General features: G+C 48.8%; 2 protein-coding genes across 2 annotated transcripts; one reads left to right on the plus strand and one right to left on the minus strand.

Annotated features, from left to right (window-relative positions):
* Positions 1–7,241, plus strand: TUFM (Tu translation elongation factor, mitochondrial). Its single transcript, XM_040440561.1, has 11 exons — positions 1–84; positions 1,058–1,095; positions 3,606–3,765; positions 4,457–4,623; positions 4,704–4,808; positions 4,898–5,062; positions 5,631–5,763; positions 5,852–5,956; positions 6,136–6,287; positions 6,371–6,490; positions 6,683–7,241. The coding sequence occupies exons 1-11, from the start codon at positions 45–47 to the stop codon at positions 6,854–6,856; spliced, it is 1,359 nt and encodes a 452-aa protein (XP_040296495.1). The 5' UTR covers positions 1–44; the 3' UTR covers positions 6,857–7,241.
* A 70-nt stretch (positions 7,242–7,311) lies between these two features.
* On the minus strand, positions 7,312–17,037 carry CDKL4 (cyclin dependent kinase like 4). Its single transcript, XM_040440563.1, has 10 exons — positions 16,852–17,037; positions 12,466–12,652; positions 12,172–12,293; positions 11,932–12,004; positions 11,652–11,742; positions 10,442–10,642; positions 9,967–10,055; positions 9,820–9,876; positions 9,543–9,662; positions 7,312–7,594 (listed from the first exon to the last, which is right to left on the minus strand). The coding sequence occupies exons 2-10, from the start codon at positions 12,631–12,633 to the stop codon at positions 7,493–7,495; spliced, it is 1,023 nt and encodes a 340-aa protein (XP_040296497.1). The 5' UTR covers positions 12,634–12,652; positions 16,852–17,037; the 3' UTR covers positions 7,312–7,492.
* Positions 17,038–17,367: the final 330 nt, after the last annotated feature.

The raw sequence follows: 17,367 nt of genomic DNA on the forward strand, positions 1-17,367 counted from the left end.
GATGTATTTCCTGTTCCGGGTCGTCACTTCCGTAGTCTCCCAAGATGGCGGGGCGTGTGGTGCTGTCTGCATGCAGATCTGCCGGTGAGCAGGCGGACGTGTGGCGGGGAGCCCGGAGGGAGGCAGCGGGGGGGGACGGACGGCCCTGAGCGGGGTATACCGGGGCAGTGAGGAGGCGGCGAGGCCACGGGCTCCCCCTTGTGGCCAGTGAAGGTCATGTGATTGCAGAGGTCACATGTGTGGTACATGGAGGCTGTGACAGGTGATGGGGTGCGGGCAGAGACCTCCCTGGTGTGACCCCCATAAAGCCTGACAACCCCTCTAAATACAAGCGCAGGCAGGGGGGTGAATCCTCTGTAGGGTTGTATCTGCTGTCACCCAGCTTTCCCAGGCTCCTGTGACAACCAGCAGGGTGTCAGAGCCATAATGGCAGCCCTGTAGTTGTCACCCAGCTTTCCCAGGGACTAGGTGTATTTTTGGGGGTGACGTGTCTATATTCACAGACTTGGGGGGGGGGGGGGGGGGCATTGCTCTTCATGACTCCCTGCTGGTCAGACCTGGGTGAACAGCGCCACACCTGTCTGTGGGTTGTGCCTGGTACTGCAGCTCAGCTTCATGGATGTGAGGGGGCCGGAGCTGCAGTCCCGCACACGACCTGTGCACAGCTGGGGCGCCGTTTATGGAAGAGAGAGTCCATATGGTGTCAGATCAAAGCTGCACTGCAGGGGGCAGTGTCTCCCACCCAAAGTCCTGTCCGGTCTCCAGGGACATGTGGCACAGGTGGCGAGCGCCCGTTATCTGGTGCCCGTTATCTTGCTGATGGTTTCCCTTTAAACATGTACTTAGATAGGGCGGGCCCCCTCACTTCGCTGTGCTCTGGTCCTGGACACCGCGGCCATCCTCCCCAGTGGACGTGATGCGTCGCTGAGTGATGGCGCTGGACGCCAGGGTGCTGTTTGAGTGACTCCACCCACAGCTCTTTGGCTGGTGGAGGGTTAATGACTGGTTGCTATGGAGATACGCCCTCCTCATTGACGTTCCCTTCTTCTCTCCGCAGTGTTCAGCCGCCTCCCGGCTCGCAGTCTGCGCATTGCGGTAAGTAATGGCGATCTCTGTCCGCGGCGCCGGGGAATGCTTCGGTCTCTCGCCCGTTTTCAAGGCCTCCGCTCACCGTCGGTGAATTGGGAGCATTGTCTAGACTTGGGTAACATGGGCAGCAGACCCTCAGCTGTGAGAAGGATTGGATCAGGATGGGTTTTTCTCAGCCTCTGGATGCCAACAGGAATGTTCCCGTTCACTGACAGCACGCAGAGATCTTGAAAATGATGAGGAATTGAAAGTCTGTTTGAGAACTTTTTGGAATATAAAAAAATAAGAAAACGAACCAGATAGTCCCTTTAACCCTTTAAGGACCCATGACGTAGCTGTACGTCATGGGTCCGATCCCCAAACAAGGCGCGTGCAGCGGGCGCCTTAGCCGCGGGGTTTCTGCTATTGTAAATGGCAGAGACCCGCGGCATCTGTATGCGATCAGCCATAAGGCAGAATGCATACATCTTACCTTTCAGATGTCGTGGTCAAATGTGACCACGGCACCTGCGCAGACCGGAACCGGAAGTTGTGCGCTTCCGGTCCAGTAACAGCGTTCCCCGGCTGTGATCGGGGAACCTGTTACCTCCATCTAATTGACTGAATCCCCAAGCCGGCTTCTGAGTCAATTAGATGTATATATTGATACAGGCCACTGGGTGGCAGCCTTGTATAGGTATCGTGTAAATGAAGTCTTCAATGATGAATATTTAGCCTCAACTGAATACTATCGGGCAATGGAATGATTGCCAGTCATTGTCACCCAAGGTGACGTAAAAAAAAGTTTTTACAAATCATCTAAAAAAAAAAAAAAAAAAAAAAAATGTTCAAATAACTCCCCTTTCCTTAAAATTAAAATAAAACTACTTAACCAATAAAAAAATAAACATCATGGGCATCGCCACGTGCGAAAATATAACAATATCAATGGCAAATGGCGTAGTGTGAAAAAAAAATAAAAACGGCCAATTTGCCATTTTTTGTCACATCAACTACCCAATCATTTTTTTTTATAAAAAGTGTTCATAAAGTCGCACACACTTAAAATTGGTATCACTGAAAAGAACAGATCGTCCTGCAAAAAATGAGCCGTCACACAGCCCTGTACACATAGGGGTCAGAATATGGTTATGGGGAAAAAAAACTTTCCTCAAAGGTTTAAGTTTTTCTTTTCAGTATTAAAACGCAAGAAAAATTATACAATTATACAGTGTGGTATCGTTGTAACCGTACTGACCTGGAGAATGAAGATTACAGGTCAATTTTACTGCACAGTGTAAAAAAAAAATTAAAACCTTTATCAGACTTGCGTTTTTTCCCAATTCTACCCCATTTGGAATTTTTTCCCCGCTCCCTACTACATGGTATGCAACCCTAAATGGTGCCATTAGAATGTACAACCTGTCCCTCAAAAAGTAAGCCCCCCATGAGACTATGTGAATGGAAAAATAAAAAAGTTAGGACTATGGGTTGTTCTCGGAACGTCCAGGAGAGAAGCTGATGTCTCCTCCCAATCGCTCCGATAGTAGTTATTGGCATACGGAGCAGGAGACTGTAACTAGGGCACGGCGGGCGAACGGAGCGGCGCCCAGAAATAATAGTAGGTGCAGGGAGATCCCTGGGCACCGCTCTACATGTCCGAACCCACGAAGGGTAGTCTTTAACTTTTAATACAGGAGGCGGGGGCCGGCAGCAGAATCACATTGCCGGCGCCCTGCCTCTGACAGGGAGCTGCGATCAGCGGCAGTTAACCCCTCAGGTGCGGCACCTGAGGGGTTAACTGCTGCTCATTTGCTGCCAGTACCAGCCTCCTGTATTAAAGGTTAATTATCATTTGTGGCGTAGTGTGCCCCCCCAGTATTAGAATCATTGGTGGTGCAGTGGCAGTTCTGATCGGAGCCCCAGCAGTGTAATCCTGGGGCTCCGATCGGTTACCATGGCAGCCAGGATGCTCCTGAAGCCCTGGCTGCCATGGTAACATCCCTGAGCAGCAGGGACAATGTGAGGTCCTATTCACCCTCATAGAGCTCTATCAGGGTGAATAGGACAAGGGATGAAAAAAATCCCAGGTTCTGGCCCCTAAGGGGGGAAATAGTTAATAAATAAAAAGTTAAAAAAAACACCAAAATAGGTATAAATTACATATAAAATATATAAACAATAAATAAATAAACATATCACACATCGCCACGTCCGAAAAGTCCAAACTATTAAAATAGAAAAAAATCTATGCGGTGAACACCGGAACACAAAAAATAAAATAAAAACTGCGCGATTCGCAGTTTTTTAAAAATGCGGAATGGACGTGGCTTTTTTGGTTTATTTTTTCCGCGTGGAATGGTATCGAGTATTGCAATACTTTTTTTATGGTATCGAAATCGAATCAAAAATTTGGTATTGCAACAACTCTAGTTAGGACTATGGGAAGGCGGGGAGTGAAAAACGAAAACGCAAAAATGGAAAATCCCAGGGTCCTTAAGGGGGAAGCCGGTGACATCTGTGACGTTTGTTTGCAGACATGGCCCAGCCCTGCCACCCGCTTCTGCCCCCTGCTGTACAGAAACTACGCTGCGGAAGCCAAAAAGACCTACTCTCGGGAGAAGCCCCATGTCAACATCGGAACCATAGGCCACGTAGATCACGGCAAGACCACGCTGACGGCCGCCATTACCAAGAGTGAGTGACGAGGGACTGCGTCCAGGTTATGGGAGAGGCGGGGAGAAATGGCCTGTATGCTAATGAGGCCCCACCCCTCAGATATTCCCTGCCTCTTCCCGCTTCATTAAGGCCCCTCCCCTTTTTGCTGGGGTTTAATTCCTTGTATTTCTGTCTTTGCGGCAGTCATCTTTTCATACGCTGACATTTTGCAGCACTCCTGCTTATGCACGGCAGCCAATCTGAGCAAGCAGAGCTGCAGGGTAAAGCAAGGCCATATCAGGAGTCCAAACCTCTGATGACAGGAGGTGAATTTCATGCTACTTTAGAATCCAATTCAGGAGCCAGCTGCTGTGAAACTACAACTCCCAGCATGCACAGTTGCTCGGCTCTTGAATGAAGCGTGCTGGGAATTGTAGTTTCAGAACAAATGAGTGCCAGAGGTTGCTGATCCCTGCTGGAATAGACCAGGGCAGCTCATGTACAGTCACGGATCGTGCTGGAGAAGAACTGCAGTGTAAAGCATGAGGAAGGGAGAAAGAAACCTACTGAGGAGGTGGAGTTCACCTCAGACTCCAATAGACGGTGCAGCCATAGCTGAGCCTTCATAGAGAAGAGCTGTCCATTGTGCAGCTGAGCGCCCCCTTGTGGCTGCATGCAGGATCACTCCTATGGTGTCTGTCAGTATGAATATATGTATGTCTTATCCCAGTCCTGGCAGAGGCCGGAGGGGCCCAGTTTAAGAAATATGAGGAAATTGACAACGCCCCAGAAGAGAAGGCGCGAGGTATCACCATTAATGCGTCACATGTAGAGTACACCACCTCCAACCGCCACTACGCGCACACAGACTGCCCGGGGCACGCTGACTACGTGAAGGTGGGTGCAGCCTGTGACGGAGGACGGGTTGGGGGGGTACAGGGCGATATCAGATCCTATAATCTGTCCGTACCTTGCAGAACATGATCACAGGAACCTCCCAGATGGACGGGTGCATCCTGGTCGTAGCTGCCACCGACGGGCAGATGCCGCAGACGCGGGAACACTTGCTGCTGGCTAAACAGGTAGGACTGCGGGCTCTGCTGCGTCTGTCACGCAGGGCGGGGCTGGCCTCCCTCTCATGCCCTTACTAATGCCCGCTGTTCTGCCACAGATTGGGGTGAAGCACATTGTCGTCTACATTAACAAGGCCGACGCCGTGGATGACAAGGAGATGCTGGACCTGGTGGAGCTGGAGATCCGAGAGCTGCTGACAGAGTTTGGGTACGATGGCGAGAACACCCCCGTTGTGGTGGGATCGGCTTTGTGTGCCCTCGAGGTAAGAGGAGGATTATCCTGGGCATCTGAGGGTGGTGGTCAGTGGTCACGTTTGCTGTGGATGTCCCCAGAATGATACGGGCGGGGGGGGACACACACGTGTATCTCCTGCCACTTGACATTCTGCTCCTTGTTTGCTCCCCCTTTTGTTAGAAGTGGTGATGGGGCTCACACGGCGCTGGGTGTCCACTGAGGGTTTATTGGTGGGCAGAGAACTTTACACTGCAGCTTCTCCTCCACCATAGAACCTTTTCACTTTACCCACCCGCTGTGATGAAGATGAGGATATAGCCCGTAAAATCCCATTCCTCCAGCCTCAGTGGGACCTGGATTATCAGATGTTCTGGATTAGAAAGAGAATTTATAATTGACGAATGGACGGGGGAGATACCTGCAAGATTGGCCGGGGTCTGATTGTTGGGACCGACACCAATCCTGCCCTCCCGGAGCGTTGGTCGAGCACTGCCCCATGAACGCCCGACCGCTGCTCCGTTCAAGCGGGGACACGTTCTTATGATCGGCTGCAGGGATTGAGCCGCACATGACGAGCTCTCCTCTCATTATTACAGAACCGCAGCAAGGAGATCGGCTTGGACTCCATCATGAAGCTCCTGGACGCCGTCGACAGCTACATCCCCATCCCTGAGCGGGACCTGGACAAGCCGTTCCTGCTGCCGGTGGAGTCCGTCTACTCTATTCCAGGTATGTGACACGTCCGCGCTGCCCGCGCGCCGCAGCTTGTGTCTGGCGATGTCTGCAGGGCTCCTGTCATGTGTCCACTCTCTCCCAGGCCGAGGCACCGTGGTGAGCGGGACGCTGGAGCGAGGCACCATCAAGAAGGGAGACGAATGCGAGTTTGTTGGGCGCAGTAAGCACCTGAAGTCGGTTGTAACAGGTAGGAGCCCCCTTTGGTGTCTGCTTGGGGGTCATTTCTGACCTTTGTGACCTGCTATGCCTTCTTCATGGGGACATGTAGCATTGCATGGTGGCCACTCCTATGAATGCCCATAATGGGAGGTGTGGAAATGGCCAGGTCACTGCTTGGCATCTGATGGGGTGTCCTCTCTGGCGCAGGCATTGAGATGTTCCATAAGAGCCTGGACCGGGCGGAGGCTGGCGATAACCTTGGAGCTCTGGTCAGAGGCCTAAAGAGAGAAGATGTCCGGCGAGGAATGGTGATGTGCAAACCAGGCTCCATCAAACCCCACCAGAAGGTCATGGCTCAGGTACGGGACTGCGGTAACATGGCGGCGGCGGTGCGATAATCTGCCCCTGGGTGCGATGGTGACGTCTTCTGTGCTTCCTTCAGGTCTACATCCTCAGCAAGGAGGAAGGGGGGCGCCACAAGCCTTTTGTCAGCAACTTTCTGCCCGTGATGTTCTCCCTGACGTGGGACATGTCTGTTCGCATCACGCTGCCAGATGGCAAGGTTTGTTGCTTTTCTTTCAGTTGCCCCATTCCTGCGGATGGTAGAGGCGGCCATTGTCATGTGTGTAGTACTTACCCATCATCCATCCCTGTGGTGCAGTGGCCTCCCGCTTACCTGCTATAGGGATTGGCAGGATTTCCCTGCTGCCTCCCATTCTAAACGCCATGCCAACGTTAACCCTTTCCATTCCAGGAGATGGTAATGCCCGGGGAAGACTCCGGCCTAATTATGACCCTGCGACAGCCCATGGTGCTGGAGAAAGGACAGCGCTTCACCCTGCGAGATGGGAACCGGACCATCGGCACCGGAATCGTCACCGACATCTTGGAGATGACCAAACAGGATGAGGAAGGCTGGGTGTCCTGAAGACCCTCACTACGAACTTGTATCGAGGGGGGGGGGAATTCCTATTGAGACGACGTATGAACCAAACAGCAGCAGAGTAGCACTTAAGCCCCCCCCTCCCCCCGCAGCCTCCTCTGTAAAATACGCCCCTCTGTCGATAAAGTTCAGCCCCCGGCGCCTGGGACGATGCCGCAGGGGGATCTCTGGTTCAGTTTGTGGTCTCCCCCCAGTCAGGCTCCCATTCTTTGCCATTGGGAAATGATATGGAATAATAATGGTAATATCACGTCACACCCCCACCCCCCCCAGGATGCAGTGAGCGGCGGGCAGACGTGATCTGTACATTATTCTCTCCCTACATTTTGTTTGCTTCATTATTATTATTTTCTAATAAATATTTCTGGACAGAGATCGGTCTGCGGAAGTCGTTACTGAATGTGGTGAAAGAGCTAAAATACACGGCCTTCTCCAATCACTGCCAAAGCTGCACCTTTCCTTCCTTCCCAGGGGTGCATGGCTCTGGTAGCCGGACATGAGAAGATCCAGACGCGTTATCTGATTAGCAGGCTTTTATCATTTAGGTCCATAGTGTAACAGTCGTGACGTCATTAACACTGCCGGACCCTCCCTGAGAAGTTCTCTCCTCTCCTGAAAGTGTTAAATGTTGGGGAAGTGGTCAAATTTCTGAGGCCGCGGCTTGTTCTTCCCCTCTGGAGCAGGTGAGACGCCATTCCCTGAAATCTGAGGCAGCAGCTGCGTCTGAAAGAAGAGAGAGGTGATCAGAGGTCTCCGCAGCGGCTGCTCTGACAACCCTCTGATGACGGGTGTTGTCAGCAACCCCCGCGCACCGCCGTGATGCTTTGTGCATAGTCCTAGGGGGCGCGTTTGAATCCCTGTGTCATGCGACGCCCCCCAGACCCTGCACAAGACCATTTCGCTTTCTGTTTTGTGTTTCTTTAACCCCCTTAAGAACCGGGCCTATTTTGGTTTTGCATTTTCGTTTTTTTTGTTTGTTTTTTCTCCACGTTCCAATAGCCGTACATTTGCGTTCATAGGGCTTTTGCGGAACAAGATGCATTATTTTTTTTTTTTTTTATGGTACAATTTAATTAAGGCTACTTTCACACTAGCGTTCGGAGCGGATCCGTCTGATAATGCAGACGTTTGCATCCATTCAGAACGGATCCGTCTGCATTATTACTTAGAAAATTTTCTAAGTCAGAAAGTAGCCTGAGCGGATCCGTTCAAACTTTACATTGAAAGTCAATGGGGAACGGATCCGCTTGAAGATTGAGCCATATGGTGTCATCTTCAAGCGGATCCGCCCCCATTGACTTCCATTATAAGTCTGGACGGATCCGCTCGCCTCCGCACGGCCAGGCGGACACCCGAACGCTGCAAGCAGCGTTCAGGTGTCCGCTCACTGAGCGGAGCGGAGGCTGAGCGCTGGCAGGCGGATGCATTCTGAGCGGATCCGCCTCCACTGAGAATGCATTAGGGCCAGACGGATGCGTTCGGGGCCGCTCGTGAGCCCCTTCAAACGGAGCTCACGAGCGGACACCCGAACGCTCGTGTGAAAGTAGCCTTACCGTGTCTGTTATTGGAAAATGAGGAGGAAAAAAATCCCCCAAGGTTTTTGGGGTTTTTACGTCACAGCGTTCGTTGTGCGCTAAAATTGACTTGACGTTCTTATTCTGCGGCTCAATGCAAATACGGCGATACCAAACTTGTACAGTTTTTTTTTTTTTGTTTTTTTTGCTATTTAAAAAAAATAAAAACCTTCAAATTGTATTTGCATTGCCATTTTCTGACAGCCATAACTTTTTTATATTTCCGTCCACGGAGCTGTATGGGGGCTTTTTTTTTTTTGCGGGATGAACTGTAGTTTTTATTGGTACCATTTTTGTGGTACATACCACCGCTATTCAAATTTTTTGGGGGGCGGGGGAGCGACAAAAAATTGTGATTTTGTCTTTCATTTTTTTTTTAATTACGGTGTTGACCGCGTAGGATTTTTAACAGTTCAGACATTTTTGGGATGTGGCGATAACTGATGTGTTTATTTTTTACTGTTATATTTTATATGTAAAATTGGGAAAGGGGGCGATTTTAAACTTAATATTTTAGTTTTTTATATATATATTTATTTTTATTTTTTTTAACTTTTTAAACTTTTTCTTTAACTATTAGCCCCCTTAGAGGGAGGGGGGGGGCCTAAAACCTAGGATCTTTTGATCCCTTGTCCTATTCACCCTAATAGAGAGCTACGCGGGAGGGAGCTTATCGTGGGAGCCATGGAAGGCTTCGGCAGGCTGCCATGGTAACCGATCGGAGTCCCGCGATTTCACTGTGGGGGCTCCGATCGGAAGGCAGATGGTGGTGCCACAATCGGTGTTGATCGCGGCACCTGAAGGGTTAAATGACTGTTCGCCGGGGATCGCCGTTTCCCGTCATTGCTCACTGCAGCAGCCCGCGCCATACAAGCCCTCCACTGTGATGTATCGGGGGTTAAAGGGGTATTCCGGTTGTTTCAAGTTATCCTGTATCCATAACAGATCGGTGGTGGTCTGGCTGCTGGGAATGGGGACCCCTGAAATAAGTAAAGCGGCCGGCTGGGCAGGCACACTACCATTCATCTCTAAGGGAGCACCAGGGATAGCCGAGTACTAGTCATCTTATTAAAGGGATAGGTTCTGGGGGTACTTGCCTGTCTCCTCCTTCCTTTGCCTTTCTTCTTCTCCGGCTCCTCACGGGTGGGGTTTAGATAAGCACTTTCGAGGAGCTGCTCACAGGTGAGACGATCATCAGGATTCATGCGCAGACAGACCTGGGGGGGGGGAGAAGAGCCACATGTCCAATAGGGAGTGTGTAAAACCTGTGTCTGCCACAAGATGGCGCCAGATACTGGGTGAATCTGCCTGAGAGTGACTGCTTATCATAAAAAACCCTAAAACCTCATATTTCCCAGAAACCTCAATTTTTACCTTCATGAACGTCATCGCCATGGCCTGAATATTTGGGAATTTCTCTTCCAGAGTTTCCTGTAGAAGAAGAAAAAATGGAACTGGAAATATTGAAAAAGTGTTTTATAATTATTTGCGCCCCTGATCATGTGACCAGGCGATACCCACCACATCATCGGGGTCAGGTTCTGGGATACTTGCACCATTGAAAAACTGGTTACTGTGGAAGATGTACTGGTGTCTCGGGATCAGTTTTCCTGGAAGAAAGGCACAGAAATCACAATTTTTGAAAAAAAAATATACTAAATCGTCTTAACAGGACTCTGAACTCCAAATTTGCAGCTGCCACTAGGGGGAGCTCACTCCATAGGGATAAATACAGCAGCCATTGAAACCAAGCTGTGTAACTACATGTGCAGTGTGCGCCCTCTAGTGGTGGTAGACAGAATGCCATCTGTAGCTATGGGCTCATACAATCACATCAAGGCCACTTCTCCCATAGGGGTATGGAGCTGACCTGAGCTGTGGCCTCCCCTTTCCAGGACCCCGCAGCACCTCCAGAGTATGGCCTGATTGTGTGTGTGTGTATATATATATATATATAATTAGAGAGAGGAGATCATTGCTGTGGTGTGTTCCTCACCCAGGGTTCTGATGATGAGGTACAGTTGGTCCATGTCTGATTTTCCAGGCCACACAGGCTGTCCGGACAGCAGCTCAGCGAAGACGCAACCTATGGCCCACACATCCACTGCTGCTCCATACTGTGTGTCCCCGACCAGCAGCTCCGGGGCCCGATACCAACGAGTGGCCACGTAATCTGTGTAATCGTCACCAGGCCGAGCTGTGAAGACAAGAGGGTAATGACCAGAGAGCACCAGGGGCCACACTACCATGGGCCGTGTATAATACCGCGGTCGTCTTGTATGGCCCTGTAACCTCTGCACCCCTGCAGACAGTGGAGCCAGTGCATTCCTGCCCATGATACTATATACTCGCATTGCCAGACTTCTACATGTATTACATCATCTAATATTCCTGGTGCTCTGGGATGGTGAAGAGGTTAATGGCGGCAGTCCAGGGTGTTCCTGGTGGTTTTGGATGGTGAAGAGGTTAATGGCGGCAGTCCAGGGTGTTCCTGGTGGTTTTGGATGGTGAAGAGGTTAATGGCGGCAGTCCAGGGTGGTCCTGGTGGTTTTGGATGGTGAAGAGGTTAATGGTGGTGGTCCTGGTGGTTTTGGATGGTGAAGAGGTTAATGGTGGCAGTCCAGGGTGGTCCTGGTGGTTTTGGATAGTGAAGAGGTTAATGGTGGCAGTCCAGGGTGTTCCTGGTGGTTTTGGATGGTGAAGAGGTTAATGGCGGCAGTCCAGGATATTCCTGGTGGTTTTTGGATGGTGAAGAGGTTAATGGTGGCAGTTCAGGGTATTAAATAAAGGGGTCCTCCGTTCCAAAGAAAATGATGGCCTGTCTGTCAGATTTGAGAGGGGTCCAACATTCAGTACCTCCCTGCTGATCCACCGAACAAGTCGCATACCAGTTCCTATTACATAGCTCCTGTGTGACCACTAGAGGGAGCTCACTGCATAGGAATTACACATACTGTATCACTGATGAATCCTATACAGTGAGCTCCCTCTAGTGGTGGCAGAAAGAATCTTGAGCTTTTCTTAAAGGGCTCTGAGAGGTCTCAGATTATTGGGTAAGCCCCCTATGTGCCCCCCCCCCCCCCCCCCCTGTCCTGGGGAACGGTTTCATCTGTTAGAGACATAGAAGCTGTAGTCATTCATTACTAACACAAGCGTTCTGGCTGTAGTGGCGTCAGTCGCCGCAGCGTCGCACGCAAATCACTCACTTAATATTCGAGCAAAGCCGAAATCGCAGAGTTTTATGACCCCTTGTTTGGTGAGCAGAATGTTCTCGGGTTTTACGTCTCGGTGAATGCACTGCACGACAGGAAGACACAATGAGGAAGAGATACATTGTATCAAGCAGACTCCACCCACCCTTAAAAAAAAAACCACTTAAAGGGGAACTTCATCTTTTGTCGTCTGGTATGTCATTGGTCACCATCACACGATGGCTTCAGGTGGAGTTCCCCTTTAGCTCTACAATACCTATATTGTTATCCTTACACTGTTCTTGTGGCAGTAGTTTACCGCCTGCAGGATCTGCTGCACAATGATTTTTGTCATCGCCTCAGGGACTCTGAAAACAGAAGTCATGGAAGGGTTAATGTGAGATCTGAAACCTTAAAGGGGGCACCCCAGTGTCAGTTTGTCTCCTCTTCATTTGCTGACTTTAGGGTTACTGGCCCTTTAAGATACCAGATGGAGAGACGGGAGCAGCCTGCGCTGCGGACACGGTGGACGTACCCATTGGGGTGCCTCTCCAGCTCGTTGAGGACGGTGTGGTCGCAATATTCGAAGACCAGGTGCAGCTTCCTCTTCCTGCGGAAAACCTCCAGCAGGTTCACCAGGTTACTGTGCTTCAGTTGCTGCAATAGAGGAGACCAAGGAGGTGATCGACTAGTCAGGGCTGAAATTCTGCACATTCTGATTCCAGTTCTGCCCTGGAAACCATCAGCATGGAGATGGTACAAACTCCAGCCTTCCATCAGTGAGCAGAACCAGGCTTACACTGCATACACATTCATGTCGCGGCCTCACCTTTAACATCCGTATCTCTCTTAGCGCAATCTTTTTAATGACAGGGTCGTCCTCAGACTCCACAAACTTCTTGATGGCCACCACCTGTCCCGTCTCCTTATTCCGACACTTGAAGACGACCCCATATGAGCCTTCACCGATCTTGGCCAACTTCTCATACTTCTCCATCCCTTAGCGTGAGGTTAGTCTGTTGTAATTAATAAAGTATAGAAATATCAGCTCTATTCAGTAATCTCCCAGCATCTCCTGCTTGTTCAGTGTCTGCACAGAGTTGGCTCAGGTGCCTGCATTATAGAGGATGCGCATCAACACATTTACTGACTGCTTCCAATAACAACCAGCAGAATTATAAATGCAGCTCTGGAGTATAATACAGGATGTAACTCAGGATCAGTACGGGATAAGTAATGTATGTACACAGTGACTCCACCAGCAGAATAGTGAGTGCAGCTCTGGAGTATAATACATGATGTAACTGAGGATCAGTACAGGATAAGTAATGTATGTGCACAGTGACTGCACCAGCAGAATAGTGAGCGCAGCTCTGGAGTATAATACAGGATGTAACTGAGGATCAGTACAGGATAAGTAATGTAATGTATGTACACAGTGACTCCACCAGCAGAATAGTGAGCGCAGCTCTGGAGTATAATACAGGATGTAACTGAGGATCAGTACAGGATAAGTAATGTAATGTATGTACACAGTGACTCCACCAGCAGAATAGTGAGTGCAGCTCTGGAGTATAATACAGGATGTAACTGAGGATAAGTAATGTAATGTACACATTGACTCCACCAGCAGAATAGTGAGCGCAGCTCTGGAGTATAATACAGGATGTAACTTGGGATCAGTACCGGATATGTAATGTATGTACACAGTGACTGTACCAGCAGAATAGTGAGTGCAGCTCTGGAGTATAATACAGGATGTAACTCAGGATCAGTACAGGATAAGTAATGTATGTACACAGTGACTGCACCAGCAGAATAGTGAGTGCAGCTCTGGAGTATACTACAGGATGTAACTCAGGATCAGTACAGGATAAGTAATGTAATGTATGTACACAGTGACTCCACCAGCAGAATAATGAGTACAGCTCTGGAGTATAATACAGGATGTAACTCAGGATCAGTACAGGATAAGTAATGTATGTACACAGTGACTGCACCAGCAGAATAGTGAGTGCAGCTCTGGAGTATAATACAGGATGTAACTCAGGATCAGTACAGGATAAGTAATGTATGTGCACAGTGACTGCAGCAGCAGAATAGTGAGTGCAGCTCTGGAGTATAATACAAGATGTAACTCAGGATCAGTACAGGATAAGTAATGTAATGTATGTACACAGTGACTCCACCAGTAGAATAGTGAGTGCAGCTCTGGAGTATACTACAGGATGTAACTCAGGATCAGTACAGGATAAGTAATGTAATGTATGTACACAGTGACTCCACCAGCAGAATAATGAGTACAGCTCTGGAGTATAATACAGGATGTAACTCAGGATCAGTACAGGATAAGTAATGTATGTACACAGTGACTGCACCAGCGGAATAGTGAGTGCAGCTCTGGAGTATAATACAGGATGTAACTCAGGATCAGTACAGGATAAGTAATGTATGTGCACAGTGACTGCAGCAGCAGAATAGTGAGTGCAGCTCTGGAGTATAATACAGGATGTAACTCAGGATCAGTACAGGATAAGTAATGTATGTACACAGTGACTGCACCAGCAGAATAGTGAGTGCAGCTCTGGAGTATAATACAGGATGTAACTCAGGATCAGTACAGGATAAGTAATGTATGTACACAGTGACTGCACCAGCAGAATAGTGAGTGCAGCTCTGGAGTATAATACATGATGTAACTGAGGATCAGTACAGTATAAGTAATGTAATGTATATACACAGTGACTCCACCAGCAGAATAGTGAGCGCAGCTCTGGAGTATAATACAGGATGTAACTGAGGATCAGTACAGGATAAGTAATGTAATGTATGTACACAGTGACTCCACCAGCAGAATAGTGAGTGCAGCTCTGGAGTATAATACAGGATGTAACTGAGGATAAGTAATGTAATGTACACATTGACTCCACCAGCAGAATAGTGAGCGCAGCTCTGGAGTATAATACAGGATGTAACTTGGGATCAGTACCGGATATGTAATGTATGTACACAGTGACTGTACCAGCAGAATAGTGAGTGCAGCTCTGGAGTATAATACAGGATGTAACTCAGGATCAGTACAGGATAAGTAATGTATGTACACAGTGACTGCACCAGCAGAATAGTGAGTGCAGCTCTGGAGTATACTACAGGATGTAACTCAGGATCAGTACAGGATAAGTAATGTAATGTATGTACACAGTGACTCCACCAGCAGAATAATGAGTACAGCTCTGGAGTATAATACAGGATGTAACTCAGGATCAGTACAGGATAAGTAATGTATGTACACAGTGACTGCACCAGCAGAATAGTGAGTGCAGCTCTGGAGTATAATACAGGATGTAACTCAGGATCAGTACAGGATAAGTAATGTATGTGCACAGTGACTGCAGCAGCAGAATAGTGAGTGCAGCTCTGGAGTATAATACAAGATGTAACTCAGGATCAGTACAGGATAAGTAATGTAATGTATGTACACAGTGACTCCACCAGTAGAATAGTGAGTGCAGCTCTGGAGTATACTACAGGATGTAACTCAGGATCAGTACAGGATAAGTAATGTAATGTATGTACACAGTGACTCCACCAGCAGAATAATGAGTACAGCTCTGGAGTATAATACAGGATGTAACTCAGGATCAGTACAGGATAAGTAATGTATGTACACAGTGACTGCACCAGCGGAATAGTGAGTGCAGCTCTGGAGTATAATACAGGATGTAACTCAGGATCAGTACAGGATAAGTAATGTATGTGCACAGTGACTGCAGCAGCAGAATAGTGAGTGCAGCTCTGGAGTATAATACAGGATGTAACTCAGGATCAGTACAGGATAAGTAATGTATGTACACAGTGACTGCACCAGCAGAATAGTGAGTGCAGCTCTGGAGTATAATACAGGATGTAACTCAGGATCAGTACAGGATAAGTAATGTATGTACACAGTGACTGCACCAGCAGAATAGTGAGTGCAGCTCTGGAGTATAATACAGGATGTAACTGAGGATCAGTACAGGATAAGTAATGTATGTACACAGTGACTGCACCAGCAGAATAGTGAGTGCAGCTCTGGAGTATAATACAGGATGTAACTCAGGATCAGTACAGGATAAGTAATGTATGTACACAGTGACTGCACCAGCAGAATAGTGAGTGCAGCTCTGGAGTAAAATACAGAATGTAACTCAGGATCAGTACAGGATAAGTAATGTATGTACACAGTGACTGCACCAGCAGAATAGGGAGTGCAGCTCTGGGGTATAATACAGGATGTAACTCAGGATCAGTACAGGATAAGTAATGTATGTGCACAGTGACTGCACCAGCAGAATAGTGAGTGCAGCTCTGGAGGATAATACAGGATGTAACTCAGGATCAGTACAGGATAAGTAATGTATGTGCACAGTGACTGCACCAGCAGAATAGTGAGTGCAGCTCTGGAGGATAATACAGGATGTAACTCAGGATCAGTACAGGATAAGTAATGTATGTACACAGTGACTGCACCAGCAGAATAGTGAGTGCAGCTCTGGAGTATAATACAGCATGTAACTCAGGATCAGTACAGGATCAGTAATGTATGTACACAGTGATTGCACCAGCAGAATAGTGAGTGCAGCTCTGGAGTATAATACAGGATAAGTACAGGTAATGTGATGTACACTGGTGGGTACTGTAGTTCCCAATAAAGGGCTCCTAAACCAGGTTTGCGCCTCTCTCCCGGCTGATAGATGTCAGTATTTTGGGCAGGTGCTAGACCAGCAAATGTCAGACAAATGGGGTTTAAGGAATCAGCAAATCAATGATATTCAGACTTTGCTGGGATTTCCAGGAACACAGGTAAACAGATCAGTGCTGCCATCTGTCACCTACGGCGTCCCCCGCCTCACACGTATCTGCTAATCTCAAGTCAATATTTGCCACAGCTCAGCGCAGACCGCAGGCGGCACGACGGCGACAGATACCGCTATCTAATGATGCATTAATAGGGTCAGTGCGGGGGAGGGGTGAGGTGGGGTACATAGAGGGGTGCTGTGTGGGAGATTATAATGTCATATGATATAATGCACACAGTGACCTGCACTCTCTTGCCTCTAGGCTCCTTGGTCTTAGGAGCTTACAATCTACCCTGCAGCAGGTACGTAATACATTTTGGGGTGAAGAGGAGCCCCCGTCTTGTGACACAATATACAGGTAATATGAAATACGTCACCGCAGGCTGGAGCAGTCTCAGGAGGAGGGTGACTATTCCCAGGATCCCGGCGTCACCTGCTGCATTTCCAGAGCTCTGTGGCCACGTACACTAAAGTCTCCCCCACCAGTAGTAATAGGAGTCTATGGGTTGCCGGGGGCAACCATTCACAGGCTGCAGAGGGAAGCGCCGCCCGGCCTCCCTCCACTGCTATTTGTTTGCAGTCAGAGAAGGCGTTTCCATAGTGACAGCAGAGAGCAGCCGGCCTAGTCTGTAGTACTACCACCACCATTATCTCACTGCTGTGTGACGTCTATACAACAAATAGCTTATAGTATAACAGAGGGACCCCTCATTCCTGAGACCACCCTCGGGTGCTGTCATTGTCCCTCACTTCTGCCATCAGCTTGTTATTATTTTGGGACCCTTCTAACAAAAATTTGGCTATCCAGGCCGGATCTGTACTATCGCCATTATGCGTAAGCCATGCCCACTACGCCAGCAACTGCATCCTTCAGGACTGTGCCCCCTCGTACA

This window comes from Bufo bufo, chromosome 7 (genome assembly GCF_905171765.1).
Source record: "Bufo bufo chromosome 7, aBufBuf1.1, whole genome shotgun sequence".
NCBI lineage: Eukaryota > Metazoa > Chordata > Amphibia > Anura > Bufonidae > Bufo > Bufo bufo.

Bases quoted from the DNA above. Each gene is read 5' to 3' on its own strand.
- TUFM (XM_040440561.1), top strand. From the start codon at position 45: ATGGCGGGGCGTGTGGTGCTGTCTGCATGCAGATCTGCCG. The intron at 4,809-4,897 runs GTAGGACTGCGG...GTTCTGCCACAG, and splicing joins ACTTGCTGCTGGCTAAACAG to ATTGGGGTGAAGCACATTGT. The intron at 6,288-6,370 runs GTACGGGACTGC...TGCTTCCTTCAG, and splicing joins ACCAGAAGGTCATGGCTCAG to GTCTACATCCTCAGCAAGGA.
- CDKL4 (XM_040440563.1), bottom strand. From the start codon at position 12,633: ATGGAGAAGTATGAGAAGTTGGCCAAGATCGGTGAAGGCTCATATGGG. The intron at 10,643-11,651 runs GTGAGTGATTTG...TTGTCTTCACAG, and splicing joins CGGCTTTGCTCGAATATTAA to CTCGGCCTGGTGACGATTAC. The intron at 9,663-9,819 runs GTAAAAATTGAG...CCCCCCCCCCAG, and splicing joins TGGCGATGACGTTCATGAAG to GTCTGTCTGCGCATGAATCC.